The 18,276-nt window shown below is 45.7% G+C and overlaps 1 protein-coding gene across 4 annotated transcripts in view; it reads right to left on the reverse strand.

The window, feature by feature from the left end:
* Positions 1 to 298: 298 nt before the first annotated feature.
* CHKA (choline kinase alpha) overlaps positions 299 to 18,276 on the reverse strand; it is a 54,472-nt gene continuing 36,494 nt past the window's right edge. For 3 of the 4 annotated variants that reach the window (XM_036927146.2, XM_057506804.1, XM_036927144.2), the window contains 9 exons: positions 17,979 to 18,092; positions 14,963 to 15,096; positions 14,504 to 14,608; positions 13,484 to 13,542; positions 11,888 to 11,975; positions 11,289 to 11,397; positions 8,433 to 8,539; positions 6,171 to 6,252; positions 299 to 1,554 (listed from right to left, as the gene is read on the reverse strand). In XM_036927146.2, coding sequence (XP_036783041.2) covers positions 1,495 to 1,554; positions 6,171 to 6,252; positions 8,433 to 8,539; positions 11,289 to 11,397; positions 11,888 to 11,975; positions 13,484 to 13,542; positions 14,504 to 14,608; positions 14,963 to 15,096; positions 17,979 to 18,092 — 858 coding nt within the window. In that variant the 3' untranslated portion in view covers positions 299 to 1,494. The remainder of the gene's footprint in view (positions 1,555 to 6,170; positions 6,253 to 8,432; positions 8,540 to 11,288; positions 11,398 to 11,887; positions 11,976 to 13,483; positions 13,543 to 14,503; positions 14,609 to 14,962; positions 15,097 to 17,978; positions 18,093 to 18,276) is intronic. The other variant, XM_036927145.2, reaches the window with a different exon arrangement.

Genomic DNA, 18,276 nt, shown 5'->3' on the forward strand with positions numbered 1-18,276 from the left:
TCAGGGAAGGGGGGCTGGAACAGAGCCCTGATTCAGGACCAGATGACTGCACGGCCTTGCGGGCACAGAGGGGCTGGGAGCTCCTGTGAGGAGTGCAGCACCATTTACCTTAGTTCTGTCCCCTGGACATCAAAACACATTCACCTGGTTAAAGTTTTAAATGTCTAGAAGGGTGACCAGTGGAAGGTCTCCCTCCTGTGCTGGCCCGTCATCCAGTTGCCTCCAGACACACTGGGAGCCTTTCATGGGCACGAGAAAGAGAGGAGCCCCCCCCAGAGACTCAGGGTGACATCAAGGGTGACAGCTGAGGAAGGATTTTTATTTTTTTGCTGTCTATATGGTACAATCTTCACAGTAGCAGGAATGTATACACAAAAAACAAGAGTTCAGAGTTAAAAAACATTTATCCCAAAGGACATCTCCTATATACAGATTTCACAGCTGTACTTTGTCCAAGCCCCCACATCCCACATACAGGCTGTTCCCACCAGAACGAACACGTCAGGGACATCAGGAGCAGTGACGGTGGGGAACTGGCCACAGAGCTGAGGCCAGGGTTCCCTCTCCGCACGCGGCACACTGCAGCCCTAGGGCAGTCAGCCTTATCACAGAAGCCCCAGCTCCTGGCTGAGCAGAGGTGAAGGAGAAAAAGCAGCAGAAAGCAGGACACAAGAAGCCTGCTCCCTGCTGGGAAAGCAGACAAGAGGCATGTGTCACGTCCCTGCGCTGCTCCTTGTCCAGGCAGTGGCCCTCTGTGGCCATGGCTCCCTGCCTGCTCCAGAGCTGAGGTTAATACGGCCTGTTCAGTTAGGAGGAGGGCACGGCCGAGGCTGCCTCCAGGGTGAGATTCATCAGCATAACCAAGTATGTATAACAGGCCCCAAGGAGCTACAGTCATCCTTGCTGCGCGCAGGCAGCAGCTCGCGTATGTCATGTGCAGCCTGCCAACTTGAGCGTCAGCCATTTGGACCTAAAGGGTGAAGGAGCAGCTTTTGGAGAAGAGGTCAGGCTGCAAAGCAACGTCACAGTCAGTCTCTGCTCGCTCGCCACTGGGGAGCGGGCAGTGTCTACACACAGTCACCTAGAGGGCCTGGTCACAGTGTTCACCAGCATGTTAATTAAAATACTTTAAAAATCAACATTGGCCAAAAAAAGCACCTGCAGTAACCCTGTTACTCTTGCTGTCTACAGTCTGACTGGGAGCTGCAGGCCCCAGATATTAATGACTTCTCTGGATTAAAAGGATTCTGAGATATTGCACTACTGTATTCTAGTTCTGCTTCCCCATCTCACCGCAGAGTCCCAGTAAATCGTGAACAAGATAGGAAATAAATGTCACTCAGTTGTAAATACAGTCTTTTGTATCATACACATCTGTGCCGGGCAGCAAGCCCCCCCCCCCCACCTTCCAGCCCCAGGTGTGGTTCCGGGCTCAGGCCCGCCGGAGCAGCTGCCCACACCGTCCAGGTGCAGTGCGAGGGGTCCTCCCCACCATCACACCCCGAGCTTCCTCTTCTGGGCGAAGTAAGCATCAAACCGAGCTTGGGCGTAGTCCTAGGAGACACAAGTAGGAGCGGCCTCACCAGCAGTCCTGCCTGCCCACAGGCTGCTGGGAGCCCAGCTGCTCTAGACAGCCCTGCCACGGCCCTGCCCACATGTGCCTGGGTCAGCACCCAGCCAGCCCAGCCTGCCAACCCAGATGGGGGCTGCTGTCTATATCCACCATCTGGTTGACCTAGGACGCCACAGACATAACAAAGGCTCCTCTTCCAAAGCCAGAGTCCTGGGGGTTGGCAAGTGCAGAGCAAAGGTGCAAGAAAGAAGGTGCTGCCCATCTTCAGGAGCCCCTCAGCACGCCTACTAAGGCACCACTGAGCGCAGGGAGGAAATCGCTCTGGAGTCCTGTTCCCACCGGAGCAGCCAAGCGTGGCACTTCCCTGGGTCTGGCCTCATCTGCCCATCGCTGCAGGTAACTCTCTCTTCATGACCCACTCCACACACAAAAGTCTGCACTGCTAACCACCACCATTACATCATCACTTTGAAAAACTAACACTGAGATATAATGTATATACCACAAAAAAGGACTTACTTTAAATATACTGTTTGGCAGTTCTCATAAATATTACCTCTAGTGCGCCAACAGCTTGGTGAACCTGAACAGAGATTCCAGCTCCCAGGTCTCTCTGCAGTCAACCCCATCCCTAACTCTGGCCACAGGTGCCTGATCCGATTTCTGTCACTATGGCCTGTGATAGTTATTTTACATGTATTATTATTATTAATAAGTAAAAGCTTTCACTTAAGTGGAACCATCCAGTATGTGCGCTTTTGTGTCTGGCTTCTTTCACCGGCCCCTGGGATTCATCCATGCTGTTGTGTCCATCAGGGGTTCATTCCTGTTCACTGCTGAGGAGTTTCCGATTATATGGATCTAATGCAGTGTATTTATCTATTCATCTGCTGACTGGCGAGTAGGTTGTTTGAGGTCATTAAAAATAAAGCTGCTGTGAGCATTTGAATATAAGTCTTGGTGTGGGAATATGCTTTCAACTCCTCTGGATCAACAGCAAAGACAGGGATGCTGGGCTGTGTGCTAAGTGTACATTTAACGTAAAGAGACTGGCAGGCTTTTCCTGGCTGATTACACCCTTTTACAATCTCCCCAGTAACATGAGTTCCATTTGCTCTGTATTGAAAACATTGGGTACTGCCAGTTTTTTTAAATTAGCCATCATCATGGATGTGCTGAGTATCTCACTGGGGTTTTAACTTGTGTTTCTTTTATGATTAATTATATTAAGCAGAAGAAAAGATGCTTATTGGGCCAAATCTTTCGTCCTTTCTAAAGTGGTTGTTTGGTTTCTTGCTGATTATGAGTTCTTTATATATTCTACATGAGTCCTTTGTCAGATACAGACTTCTCTGTGGCTTGCCTTTTCATTTTCTTAATGGTGTCTTTCAAACGCAAATATAAAAAAAAAATTTTTTTTCTCTCATTACTGCTTTATGTAACCTAAGAAATCTTTGCTATGGTCACAGAGATTTTGTCATGTTTTCTAGAAGCTTAATAGTTTTAATCTTCACAATGAGGCCTATTACCCATTTCAAGTGAATTCAAGTTATGGCACGGTATCAAAAGTTCATTGTTTTTTTCCCCTATGAGCTATTCAGTTGTTCCCAAATAATTTTTTGAAAATCTAATTCTCTCCTCAATGAATTACCTTGGCCCTTCTATTGAATACCAATGGACTATATATGTGTGAGTCTATTTCTGGGCAATCATTTCTGATCCACCTCACTGACATCTGCTTTATACCAAAACCACACTGTCGTGTAAGTCCTGAAATCAGGTGGTGAGTCTTCCAACTTTGTTCTAGTTTTGGTGTCTTAGTTATCCTAGGGCCTTTGCATCTCCACATTCTAAAATCTAGATTTTTGATTTGCTTGTCTATTTCTACCAAAAAGCCTGTGGGGAAATTGACTGGGATCATGGAGACTCTATATATAGATCAGTTTGGGGAGAACGGTCACCTCAATATTGAGTTTTCTGAATCCATATATAAATTCCATTTATTTAGGTTCTTTTAGCAATTTTTAGTTTTCAGTGTACAGACTATATACATCTTTTAAAAATTTTTTCCCTAGTTTCCTTTTTGCCATTATAAACAATCAAAATTTTTCATTTATAATCATTTCTGGCATGTGCAAATGCACTTGGTTTTTGTAACTGACCTTGTGTACTGTGACCCTGACAAGCTCACTCTGTAGTTTAAATAACTTTTTTGTTGGGTTTTTTAATGTTAGTCTCATGTACATGATCAGTTACCTATAAAATCAGGGCAGTTTTTCTTCTTCCTTTCCATTATTTTTGTACTTTCTTTTCTTGCCTTACTGTACTGGCTAGACACGCTAGTAATCTTGTGAGAGAAGCAGGAGGAGCGAACACTTGACCTACTGCGTGGGGTGGAGGTGGGAAGGAGCGGCCGGTCTTTGACTAATGATTACGACAGCTTTAGGTTTTCCACACATGCTCTTTGGTTCAGGGAGTTGCCCTCTGTTCCTAGTTGGCTGAGATTTTTTTTTAACCACGAACAGGTGCTGGATTTTGTAAACTGCTTTTCTCCTACATTCACTGAGATGACTATATGGTTTTTGTCCTGTTAAGGTTTTTCAAATGTTAAACTGACCTTGCATTCCAGGGATAAATGCCACTTGGTCACAAAGTATTATCCTTTTATATATGTTGGATTTAATTTCTACCAATATCATAATGTTTTTGCGTAATGTTCATGACGGGATTTCATCTGCAGGTTTCCTAAGATGTCTTTATCTAGTTTGGGTGTCAGGGTAATGCTAGTCTCATCAAATGAGCTCCTCCTCTATTTTCTGCAAGTTTGTGCAGGACTGGTATTCTTTCTCTTAAATATTTGATGATATCCACCAGGACCTGCAGTTTATTCTATAGGAAGGTTTTTGATTATTAATTCAAATTTATTTAATAAACATATGGCCATTTCTTTTATGTCAGTTTTGGTAATGTATCTTTCAAGAAATTTGCACATTTCACGCAAGTTCTCAAATCTGCCGGCAAAAAGTTCATAAACTTCTCTTACCCTTTTAACACCTATAGGATCTGTAGTGGTATCCTCTCTGTTCCTGACATTAGTAATCTTTGTCCTTTTTTTTTCCTCACTCAGTTTATAGCCAGCAGTTTGTAAATTTTATTGATCTTTTTGAAGAATCAACTTTTGGTTCCACTGATTTTATTTTTTGTCCATTTTCAATTTCCATGATTTCTGCTCTTACCTTTATTTCAGTTCTACTTACTTTGGGCTTAATTGGTTTTTCTTTCTAGCTTCTTAAGGTAGAAGCTTAGGTCCACTGGTCTGAGAACTTTCTTATCTAATACAAACATTTAAGCTATAAAGCTGTAAGGTTTCTAACACTACTTTAGCTACATCCCACAAATTCTGGTATGCTGTGTTTTCATTGTAATTCAGTCCAAAATATTTTCTAATTATCCTTCTAATTTCTTCTTTGATCTAGGGCTTATTCAGAAACATAATTAACTTCTAAATAATTGAGAATTTTCCAGATATCTTTTTTGAGGTTGTTGACTTTTAATTCCACTGTGATCAGAACATACTCTGTTTTACCTCAATCCTTTTAAACTTGAGAGCTGCTGACAGTCCAGCACATGGTCTGCCCTGAATGGTCCATGCTCACTGGACAAGAATGCGTGCCACAGAAGCGCTGTCCTCACTGGCTGTGCTTCGGGTCCCAGCCACCGGAGAGGTGGCGAAAGTTTCTTGGTGAATTTGCCTCTCTGCTTTGTCAGTTTTTGTATTATGCCTTTTGAAGTGAGATATGTGCATGTGCGCTTAGGATTTCTCACGTCCTCTGGATGAACTGATCTCTTTCTATAATGAAATGCTACATTATCTTAGGTAATATTCCTCTTCTGAAGTCTGCTTTGTCTTAGCATCATTTGACCATGACTCCCAATCTGCTCTAAAAATGCAAATCTCCCTTTTTTCTTTTGTTTATTACCTGAGCATTACCCAGACCTTCTGCCTAGAAGCAGCAATCTTCCTAATACAGAACTGAGCAGGATAAAATCAACTAGTCATTTCCCACCACCTGTCCCAGGGAGTATGCTCGCTATGGTCCTTGTCAAGGAATGCCTTAAGCTTAGAATAAAAAGACAAGTCTGGCGGTACAAACTCACCTACAACAAATAGAAAGCCTAATTCAATCAGCACCAGCTTCCAACTCTAAGCTGGGTGCTGCGGGCCAGAGACTGGACTGGAGCAGATGAACAAAATACTGTGCGGCACAGGCATGCAGCCCACGCTCCTTCACTCTGCGTCCCCGTGTGAGGGGACTGAGGTCGGGGCCGGACCTCTGAGGTCCGGGCAGGGAGGGCAGGGACTGCTGGCACCCTCCAAGGGCAGATGCAGCATCAATAAAGTGGTTTAAATTATGCACCCTTTCTCCCTCAGCTTTCTGGGCTGAGCCTACTATACTTCTGCCAGGTCACCTTGTCCAGATCCTTGTGGGGAATGGGTAACCCTCTGTGAGGAAAGCCACATATCACCAAGCATTCACATACATGCTAACTTTTTTTTTCCTGGGAGCAGAAGAAAAAAACCATCCCCAAAACATACCATGTATCCAAATTCAATGGATGAAATCTTGGCCTGTACAATGGACCAAAGTCCCCAGAAGAAATGGGAGGCAAGAGCAAACCTGTAATTACAAAAGCAGGAAAAGCACGTGAGGTGTGTGGTACCAGTCAGATGACTGTGAGGTCACTTCCTGCTGGACAGACATTCTACCTCATCGGGAGGCACGCTCTGCCTCCATCAGCAAACTCAACAGGCTGCTGAGAACAGCGGGCACACCAAGCCATCCTCTCCCTGTGTCTGGCTGGTGGCAAGTGGCTTTGCAGGCTGAACACAGCCACCACCTGTCCCTGGCACACATCATTCACAGGATGCACACAGAGGCTCTGGTGGCCATACTGCAAAGCCTGGGCTGCACAGAGAAACACTCTGCCACGTGTGAGCAGACTGCAGCAGCAATCCTACCACAAGCTCATTGGCAAGAGGAAAACTCAGGCCTCTGGACAATGGGCTGCCTTTGCCAGGAGACAGGATGACACTGTGCCCTCCTCCCACACAGAACAGAGGAGCAGCAGAACACAGCGTGAGCCACAGCACCGTCTCTAGGCCATATACCACACCCCTCTGTCACCGAGAATCCAAGTTCTCCTCAAAATACCTTTGGGCTTCATTCAAATGCAGAATAAAGAATATGAGTAACTCAAGAGATGCGTGCACAGGAATAAACAGGGGTCCAGACTTTTGCAGAATCTGTAAGGTCCCCAGCCCTGCTGTCAGAATCTGCTGACAAGACAGGAAAGAGCACGTCGTCTTCATTCAAAGCTCTAACCCAGGAAGGAACGCTTTTGCATCATCACACCTGACTGTGTTTCTTGTGGCCTTTGACCCATGCAGCCCCTTGGTGCTTCCCTTTCTTTCTGGGTCTCCTCCTCCTCCATTTTTCTATTTCCATCCATTCAAGAACCAGAAAGGGAAGACCTATGCAGCAGGTGGAGCCAAGGGGGCAACTGGGGTGGCCCCATGCTCAGTGACGGGGTGTGGACACCTCTGGAGGCCATCAAGAAGCAAGCTGTGGTCAGTGGGGTGGGCAGGAAAAGGGGGCTAAAGTTACTGAAAGTCATTTCTTTTTTTTTTTTTTTTTTTTTTGAGAGAGCATCTCTCATATTTATTGATCAAATGGTTGTTAACAACAATAAAATTCTGTATAGGGGGCTCAATGCTCAATGATTAATCCACCCCAAGCCTAATTCTCATCAGTCTCTGATCTTCTGAAGCATAATGAACAAGTTCTTACATGGTGAACAAATTCTTACATAGTGAATAAGTTACATAGTGAACAGTACAAGGGCAGTCATCACAGAAACTTTCGGTTTTGATCACGTATTATGAACTACAAACAATCAGGTCAAATATGAATATTCGTTTGATTTTTATACTTGATTTATATGTGAATCCCACATTTCTTCCTTATCATTATTATTATTAATAAAATGCTGAAGTGGTAGGTAGATGCAAGATAAAGGCAGAAAACATAGTTTAGTGCTGTAAGAGGGCAAATGTAGATGATCAGGTGTGTGCCTATAGACTAAGTGTTAATCCAAGCTAGACAAGGGCAATAAAACATCCACGGATGCAGAAGATTTCTCTGAGAACGGTGGGGTGAGGTTCTAAGCCTCACCTCTGTTGATCCCCAATTTCTCACCTGATGGCCCCCCTGCAACTGTGCCTGTCTTAGGTTGTGAAACAGTCATTTCTACCAAATAATCTCACAGGACACCTGGAAGAACAGGAGGAAATGCAGCCTCTCACTAAAGACATGCATATGTAGAAATAAATAGAGTCTAGACTTCTGTATCTGGAAGGTTCCCAGTCCTGCTTTCAGAAGCTGTTGAAAAGAGTTGAGTAAGACTCAGAACTAATTCACAACTTTTAATTATATTCTAGGAGAAACATTAGATGACACCCTCTACTCCACGGGGATCAGTGCAGAGTGTGCAGGCCCTCAGGGGCAGCAGCCTTGTACGGCTGAGTCTTATGCATGGATTATAGTTCAGAACTCCATCCGAGCATCCTGTCTGAACACAGACCCTGTTCTCCTTACCTACTGTGTGCTCAAATCTGAAAGATCAGAACACACTCAGTCACACGGAGAAGTACCAAATGTTCTGCTTTTGAAAAAGTACAAGTCCTGGAGTTTTATGGTTGTAAAGCAGCTAAAATACTCATAATTGCAAGTAGGCATCCCAAATATGTTCTATAAAGAAGCTAGCTGTCTTTACAAATCAGCAAAGGAAAAACCATTACCTATTGACTTCAATCAACATTTCTTCTTCTATAACAGACTTTTCTTCATTACTGAGGTTTTCAAATTCATTTTGGAATGCAGCCAAGTAATTGGAAATAAAATGGAGCTTTAAAAAAAAAAATAATTTTGTTAGATCAATGACAGTTAAAAGCAGTTCATATTAACAGCTCTTATGATGCATTACATAATGACTCCCCTGGTCACATCGGAGAAGCCCGGAGACCGCCTGGGAGAGAGCGACACGCTGCTGCGCCCAGGCACAGAGATCTGGGAAGCTCACTTTATCTGGCAGTGACCACCAGCTTTTGTCAGAGTGCTAACATCGGCAAGACAAGTATGGGGAACTACTACTGGTTTGGAGCTAGTGAGGTAGAATTGTTTTTCCTCATGTGATCCACTGTCATGTTTTCTTCTGTCTGGTAACAAAGCAGGGTCAGCCCACACAACCCTCTCCCCAGGCAGGCTGGAGTTCGTGCAGCACGGCTGCAAGTACCGAGGCACGAGGCTCTGGGTAGCCTGAGGTTCATCAGCAGGTGTTCCCTCAGAGCAGGAGCTGGACCGGACACCTCAAAGGGCCCTCTCCACCTCTAAGATACATGGTTACTGACACACCTATCCAACTGGCAACATCCAGTTTGGGTTCAAAGAAGCGAGTTTTACCTAAGGTCCTACCAGGTCCCACATGTGAATTAGGATTTGTAAGATCCCTCATTCATCCACATTTCATACTGTATCAAAAGGCCACAGACACAGCAAACCAACACTCATTTTCTTTGTAAATTATTCTCCCGGGCGAGACCCTCAGAGACTGCTCACTTAGTTGGAATAGAGCACCTCTCCCTCTACAGCCTCTTCTACCTCCTTATTCTAAACTCGGCTTTCACATGTTACATCAGCTCCCACCAGAAAGCATCATTCTAGTTCAAGCATTGTCCCAGGCAAGGTCCTGGAAGTGGCCTTTGATCCCAAAGTAAACCTGGCACAGCAGAGATGACTGCTGTACACCTATTAAACTCTACGTAACAGACACCGTTCTGAGCACTGGCTTCTGCCTACTCACTCACTCCTCATAGCCACAAAGTAAATTCTGCAGACGAGGAGAATGACGCATACCAACAGTGGGTCACAGCTTACCAGTGGCATCATCTGGGATTCAACTACAGATTCCTTTTTAAAACCCAAAATCCCACCATCACACTAGATGGGTTAATTTCTGGGAGATGCTAAATGCTGAAATTGGTAAATGAAGACAGAAAATCTGAGTACATTGACACCCTAAGAAACAGTAATTCATGATCCTCCCTCCCCAAAAGTTCTAGGCCCAGACTGTTTCCCAGGCTATGTCTACCACACTTTAAAGAACATCACTTTATATAAGTTTGTTCTAGGAAACAAAAAGGGACACTCAACTCATTTTATAAGACTAGTTTAATTTTTATTCCAAATGAAGATACAAATAACTATTTTAAAAATGAACATTAAAGGTCCCTTTCAGATATGTGCATAGATGTAAAACTCTTAAAATACTGCCTAACTAGATCCAACAGAGCATTACAAAGTAACACAACTCACTCAGAATAATAGTTTATTTCAGGAATTTCAGGATTGTTTAACATTTTAAAACATCTCACTAATGGATTGAAGAGATATAACATGATTATCTCAGCAGATGCAGAAAGGGTATCTTATAAAGACCAACAACTACATGTGTTTAAAACCTCCCAGAAAATAGGAACGGAGCGTCCTTTAATTTCCACGGCTGTGCAGTGCTGGCGGTTACACAGCTCTGCCTTCCATTAAGATGAAATCTGCTCTCTCACTGATGGCAGAACCCCTCCCCCCGATTTGAGAGTTCCCACCAGAGCCCCCCAGCTGTGTAGGACTGCCTCCTTCTCAGCACAGCACCAAGCGCATGCCTGAAGGCTGCTGCACTTCTCTCCCAGGGCTGAGCAGCCCCCCCTCTGCCCTTTGGTCTCATAGAGCGTGACCGTGAGGTCCAGATCCATCTAGTCACTTTGCTTTGGACATACTCAAGTTCATCACAGTCAGCTTCACATGGGGCCGGAAAACAGCAACTCTACATTTGAAGGGCTGCCCTTAGTAGTAGGTCCCCTACTGAAGACTGTCACTGTGCTTGGCTAAGGTGGTACTCATGTTTACAGAGCAGCACCTGATTGCATCCGTCCTCATTCCCTTTGACCTCTGTGAAATGCTTCTGATCAGGCAGGGGGACCTGGGGGAAGAGCCGATCTGTACTGGGGGTCTAAGAGTGGGTGGGGCTGTTGGTCTGCGCAGGCTTAGTGTATTTTCTCCCCAGCCTGCCTGCTTCCGTATTGCTACCTACTTATCCTCAACCCAATGGTTCAAAGATGGGCTGAGGACTGGAGTGGAGGGGGTCCCAGGAGGAGATTCTGCAGGAAGGACTCTACACAGCCACTGGACTCCTGTAATTCAGGACAGATAACGGGACACACAACAGCGACTCAGTCATGGTACCCAAAGGATTACCTGTCTGCACAGAGCAAATTAACAGAGGAGAGACACTGATCCTGAAAAAATAAGGCCAGAAAGCAGAACAGAGGCTGGACTTTTGAGGAAAAACTAGGAATAACTACAAAAGATGCTGCCTCCTCTGACTGAATACAGGCATCCCTGACGCAGGGATCAAAAAGTTTTGACTCAAATGTCAAGTTTGGCTCTTGACACAAAATAACATTTTAAAGCAAAAGGGTCTGCTTAACCACTGCACAATTTACAGTGACACATCTTTAAAAATTAAGATATAATCAAGCCTAACTACCTCAAACTGACTAACGTAAGTTGCCCATGAGCAAGTACATGAACATGACTCCTACCTGTTGTTTCCTGTTGGGATACTTCAGCATGTTTGCTTTGAAAAAAGGGTACGTTTCATAGCTATAATCGTACATCCACTCACAGAAATGATTCCCGATGTCAAATCCCCTGAAAGAAGAGACAAGAAGAGACAGAGAATGGAACAAACTGCCATTCCATGAGGCTCCTCGGAACAAGGTCAAGTCAACAGCATCCCTCCCAGCAAGGGCTGTTCTCCCAGGTTCCTGCGTTTATGACTTCAGTGACACAGACAACCAGCGGGGATTACCAGAACTGCAGCTGAATGCAGCGCAGAGCGGCACCGGCCCCACGTTTAAGAGCGAGCTCCTGCAATCAGTACTTTGTGGAAGGAGAATAATCTCTGAAGCCAACAAAATACACATTTTGAGTTCTGGTTACTCACATCACTGCCCACCCCAACCCAACTGGGATTAGGGCTGTACAGCCTCCCAGCCACTGCAGGCCAATGGGACAAAATGCACCAGCTTCCAGGTGAAGAATGATACTGTGACCTATTTTCTCCTATAATTGCTTTGTAACATATAAAAATATTGAAACATACTGAAATAAGAACATCTTTTCACTTTAATGTTATTACCTGTAATTGTAACTGCTATATTCAAAGTCGATGAGCATCAGTCTCTGTTTTTCAGAATTCTCTCTGCCATCCAACAGTAAGATGTTACCTGCAACAAAGGTTTGGATGACATGACTTTTACTGGGGGAATGTTTTATAATCAAAGGAACAAGTCCTTCAACAACAGGGTGGAGAGTTCTGCATCTCCCAGGGGATCCTAACCATCAGCATGTAAAAGCAGGCCTTCAGACACAGCACAGAGCCAAAGCCCTGCCTGCAATAGAAGCCCCGGGCCATGTCCGCAAGACTCCTCTTCACAGCAGCCCAAGAACAACACAGCCCTGGGCTCAATGGGGAATGAGGGCGGGCACTCCCTTGGCCAGACTGCCTCTCCAGGCCCATGTTCCAAGGCCCCCACGCCCTACATAAAGTCCAACATCTCAGTGGCCTTAGGGCTGGCAGGTGGGTACTGGAGAGTCAGCCTTTTTTGGCCACTCTCTGCAGTTTCTGCGGAGGCACGGTTCTAGAGGCTTTTCGGGACACAACTTCCATGTCCAACGGCCAATTAAAGGAGAATTGGAGGCAGATGTCCCAACTAGCAGAATAAAGTGAATGTACACCCCTACCTCCTCGCTCCTTCACATACATCTGCCATCAGCGGTCAGCTGAGCTCCCCAGACCCGCCGTCTGGAGGCGTCTCGGCAGTTTATTACTTTCCACTAACACACAAAATTGCAGCTGACATGTCAACACCCTGCTTGACTTGTCCAGTAATCATCAGCTAATTAAGAAAAGGTATTTTGGCTCAAACTAATGTCTTATTGAATGACTGGTCTTCAGAAGGGACTGTTGTCAAAATTAAAAACAAACTGATGAGCCTGGCACAGGGTCCAAGGGCCAAGCTGGACCCTAGCCAGGTGGAATGGGGAGGACAGGGACAGCAAGGCAAAGCCGCACTGGAGCCAGCTACACGGTGACATCGGCAGGAGCTGCCCCGCTGGTCAGGGAAGCCTGACTAACCGGTACGTTTCATGCCGGTGCCTAAAGTTTGGTTTTTCTAAGGGGTAATGCCATCATCTTTTTAAAGCAGAGGAACCCGAAGTCATTAATAGCACAGAGAACCCGTAATAAAAGAGGTGGAGGCTTTGATGGGCCATAATGTGCAGGTAGTGCAGAAGGCGAGGACCCAGGACTGACCAAGGGGGAGATCTTCTTTCAATGCCTTTTATTTAACAGTCATACCTGTTTACTGAAGCTAAGCATTGAATAAATATGTGACTTATCGAGAGTTTAAGTCTTTTATCCCAGCTCCCAGTTTAGTGAATGTTCTCATATTTTTGCTATGAATATATTTTTTATAGGAATGAGATAACACCCTACATATTTTTCTAAAACTTTCTTTTTCCCCTTCATGTATCCTGGAGATGTTTGTTGGTCTGTAAAAAACTCGACCTTATTCTTTTCCATGGTTATATAACACTTCATCATGTGGCTGTGCCATGATGACATGCATCTCATCTCATGGTGGACACCTGGCATTTTTCAAATTACTGGAGCCCATCTTTTAAGTATACACACAAACCCCACCTCTGCCATAATAGGTTGAGCAATTCTTACCTTCTTGACAGTCATTATGGCAAAATACAACTGGTGATGGAGTGGATTCAAGTAATGACCTGGAAAAGGAAGGTTTGGCTGTCACTCATCAATGTACTTGCCATCACGTTGAGGTTAGCTGCAGAGTCTGCCTTCTCAGCACGCCTGGCACTGTATTAGTGCTCCAGACAAACACAGTGCCTCCGTGCCCTGTTCTTCACAGTAATTCTGAAAACTGTCATTATGTGGTGACAGTTGTATGGAGCTCAAGCCAGACACACACATGGGTGCTGAGTGTGCCCTGCTCTTCCCCACGGCAGGGCCTCTGCACACACTGCTCCCCTTGGGAGAGCCTTCCTCTTGCAGCAGCTGCTCTTGGCCTGCAGGCCCAGTCTCTGACCTCCGGCCCAGAGTGGACCCCTCTGCCTAATTGGACTCCTGGCCTCTTTCACAGATCTCATCAAAACCTGCCATTAGTGTATTTGTTCTTGAAGAATGTCTAGGTCACCATTTCCTCAGCACCAATCACTATGCCCAGCACAGCAGACACTGAAGTACTTGAGTAATTAAAGGTGTAAATCCTCAGACCTGGGACAAACACTAGACACCTGCATGCTTGCTCCTAAAGACACTACTGTGGCCTCTGCTCAGAGACCAGCATCAAGCTTCTTACTCCATTTCCCCCAAAGCTTGGCTTGAACCACTCCCCTTGTCTGCTGACACCCCCCAAGCGTGCCCCTACAGTTTATTTTGTTTTTCTTTCAGAAAATAATCTGCTGCCCTAGCCACCAACCATTCCTTTGCAATTTCACTTCCTTCATGAAACCTTTGCGGATGACCAGAGAAGTGACAGCACTCGTATAAACGGCAATTCTGGTCACAAAGTTCATCTGCTTAAACTCATCCCGTTAAACCAGTGTACAGTGCCAGGCCTGAGGCAGTGGTTAATTCATGTTCACTAGTAGCAGTTTTAGTGACTAAGAATATTTAAATATCGGACAGATGTACTTACTCACTCAGGGAACAGAAGCAAATACTCACCTCAGATTTTCCAGTTCCAAAGGCAAATTGTAACTGAGGAATTTGTGTAGCTGTTTAACTTTGGATTCTCCCGTAAACTTAATTCTCAGCACTTGGTTTAGATATCTGGCCAAAAATGGGGGAACAAACAATCACTGCTCAGTTCATGGCTTGTTCTTGGGGCTCTAGATATGTGGGGAAGGCCTGGGGCTCAGGGCACCCCAGTCCACAAAGTGTGTTTTCTGCGCATCCGCCCATCAATAGCATTTCTGCCACAGTCTTCTTTCCTGGTTCAGAAACTGATTTCTATATGCAAGAAAGACTATTCAGGAGACAAATGCCCCCAACAAGCAAAAGCCTGCACACCCGTGGACCAGGGGCAGCCCTCCTACCACGGTGGCAAGCAACTGCTCACCTCTGGCGCCTCTGGGAGCACCAATGTCTCCCAGTAAGTTAGAGAGGAGCTGTTTGACCACTTACTTTTCCATTGTTCCAAAAAGCCATTTTGGTTCCTTATTGAATGGCATTTTCATACCATGAAATGTGGCCATTTTCTCAGCTATTTCTGCAGAAATATCTGACAAACTTAACTCTTCCGTGTCTAACCGCCGGCTCTGGAATAAAAAAGGGAGTTAGATAATGTTACTTGTCCAGGTAACCTGGACGTATGAGGTCACAGAATCTTAACAACTAGAGCCAGTTTTTGTCAGGCACCTAAGTCTCATCCAGTGTCCCAAACTCCCTTAAGACTGGGCACTGTGCCTGCAAACTGTGACCCAACAGTTGCTCTGGCACTTCTCAGTGAGGCCAGGCCACCTCCAAAGTCAACTTCACTTTGAACCCTTTTAATCGCGAGAACACCCTTCTCACATATGATCTATAATTCTCGCTCCTGCCTCCTATTCGCTCTGCCCAAAAGGAAAGGTATGCCCTCTTCCCTAGGCTAAAAACCCCAGGTCATCAGTTTACTACAAGCTAGCATCCGGCTCCTTCAACAGCTGGGACATGCCACTCTGACACACCGCAGGTAAGACATGGTATTCAGAGTGGGTCCTAATCAGCAGCAGGTTCCTCCCACTCACGGTGCTGATGCCAGGACCTGGACTGGCAGAGAGCCGGCTCTGAGGGAAAAGTGGAACAAAGAACCAGGCACTGGGGAGGACTCACGCCTGGATCCCACTGGTGCAGCCTGGGAGCACTTGTTCTGGCTGCCCTTTCACAGCTCCCTACAGGGAGATCACAGTCAGCTACAACCTGTTTAACTTTATACATGGACTGCTCCCCTACAGAAACCCTGAGGTGCTTCTCTAAAAATCTAAAGCAGTAGGAACACAGGGGTTCAGAGTTTGCATTCCCAGTTAAGAGAAACGCAAGCTCTAATTCTGGTGTTAATACTCATTGCAAAGCCACATGGCTAAGCGCTCGTTACTTATATGTCTATGTCTAGCTTTCTGGTTCTGGAAAAGGGGAACAAGGCCATCAAGTCCTTGATGGGCTGGAGCAGACAGTGCAGGCAAGGGCTCTGGGCCAGCCCCTAACCAGGGAGGTATTAACAAATGGCAGGAGTTCAGAGCTCACAGAAAGCATCAGGCTCAAGCTACGAAATGATCTTGCCACCGTAAGGACAGGGGAACTAGTGGCTTCTACTGGCAGGATACTTAGGATTTCTTAAGGCAATTCACTCAGCTCTCATTTGGCTATTAAAAAGTACCAGTGATTTCTTTGGCAACATGGAAAATTTAAAGCTAATTTGTCCAAAGATTTAGAAAGCTGAGGATTTCAAATTCCTTTCCCAGCAGAGACAGAGATAGAAGACTATCTACCATTCTTAGAGGTACCATTCCCATGTGCCCTCTAAAAGATGGCTATGAGAATTAGACAGGATGGAATTCACCTCACCCCATGCAGTGGGCAAGAGTGAAGTGCGAAATAACACATGGAATCTGGCAGAGCCTAATGCAATCACCATTTCTGTGGGTCAAAACAGTTGAATACTGGCAGTTTCATATGGTTCAACGTAGTATTTTAAAAGGATTGAAAAAACCTTCACTATAAGGGAATCAGTATGTGCTACAGAGTGCAAAACTTCAGAAGTAGGACAGTATCAATTCCAGACTCTACAACCAATGTGTACTGATCCCAGCTCCTTTTCCCTGTGAGACACTCCCATTATTCTGAGTTGTGTTCATTGATCACCGCCTTTTCTAAAGAGAAGCTGTAACACATGCGTATGTATTAAACAGCTTTTAATATGCCTCTATTGGGCTTTATTCAAATGGTATGACACTATTTGTAGTCTTCTGGAATTTGGTTTTATCACTCAATATCACATTTTTAAGATGCACCCATGTTGCCACTTATAACTATATCAAGTGTATTGTATTTGCAGAACTCTTTCAAATACTTCCTTACTTCATTTGATTCTTGTTTAGACAGATGTTACTGTCTTTACTGGGAAAAAAAAAAGAAAAAAACGCAACCAGGTGCCAAGACAAGTGCCAGAAAGGAGACTGAACGTAGCCCGGTCAACATCCGTCCAGTATGCGAGGTCAGCACCCATCCATGACAGCCCCAGAATGGCAGCTGGCACTCTGGCGCCACTGTGAGCACTAGGAGAGGCTCTCACCCCTGGGACCCTCTCTTCCAGCCCTGAGCTGGATGCAAGTGGAGTCCTGGTGAGCAGAGCATTCCCTCAGCCAGGTGTCCCTGTGCTCCGCGCTGCCTGCAGACACGGGCGGTCAGGACACCATGTGAGGCAGGACAAGGCAAGGCAGGGGCCACCCATGACCCTGGTCCTCAAGGAGCTCATGCAGGTTAACAGGGGGACCCTTCACCTCGGCAATCCTGGCTGCCAGCGGGAATGCAGGCTAGCAAGGCTCAGCATCTCCACCCAAATGGGCCGGCTGGAGGCCCAGAGGCCGGCCTCAGGGCGGGAATGGGGCACAGCCAGGCACATGTCACTAAACAAGGCATGAGACGTTACAGCAACATCACTGCTCCCTCAGGACAGCCAGGACTGTCCATCCTGACTCTTTGAGAACAGGATTTGAGCCTTGAAATGCGACAGGAACTTGTTGGAAAAATGGTGATGGGGGAAGACTCTACACAGAAGAGGACAGTGGGAGACAATGAACAGTGGTGGCCCCCACAGGGCAGAGACCTGAGCCAAGCTGTTCTGTGGCAAGTTCTAAAGAAGGCTCAGAAGTAGAGAGAAACAGGTTAAAGGGGAAGGTTCCAGGGCAAGCAGCTTAAGGGGACAATGGACGCTAAGTTTCCTGTATATTTTTGATTTGGATGAATATACCTTTGCAGGAAAGACAGAGGTTCTGACGTGAATTCAACAGAAATTTGGTTCTTCTTCATTTCCAGTAACGCTTGATAAAATAGGTCACATTTACTATTTCAGACCACAGCATCTCAGGCGCTTGTAGTGCCAAGACAAAGAATCCTGTGATGTCTGTGGCTCTCATCACTGACAGTTGAGAACACATCTTACCGGGATAAACTGCTCCAGGCGGCCTTGGGGAAAGATGCCGTAGAGCTTTGGTCCGAGTGACCTCTCTGCAAGAATGGCAAACATAACGCTCTCCAGAACCATGGCCTCAGCACCCTGAAACAGACAGCAGCACAACAGAGGTGTATTGAGTGCTGACACGGCCAGGCGTGCATGCTTCCACACGAGCACGGCCATCCAACCCACAGCAACTCCATGACTGGGCTTTATTATTACTGTTCTTACCATCCCCATTTTAATATGAACAAAGAGGTCAGCAGATCTTGTAATCTGCAGGATC

This window comes from Manis pentadactyla, chromosome 9, assembly GCF_030020395.1.
Source record: "Manis pentadactyla isolate mManPen7 chromosome 9, mManPen7.hap1, whole genome shotgun sequence".
In the NCBI taxonomy this organism is placed as follows: domain Eukaryota; kingdom Metazoa; phylum Chordata; class Mammalia; order Pholidota; family Manidae; genus Manis; species Manis pentadactyla.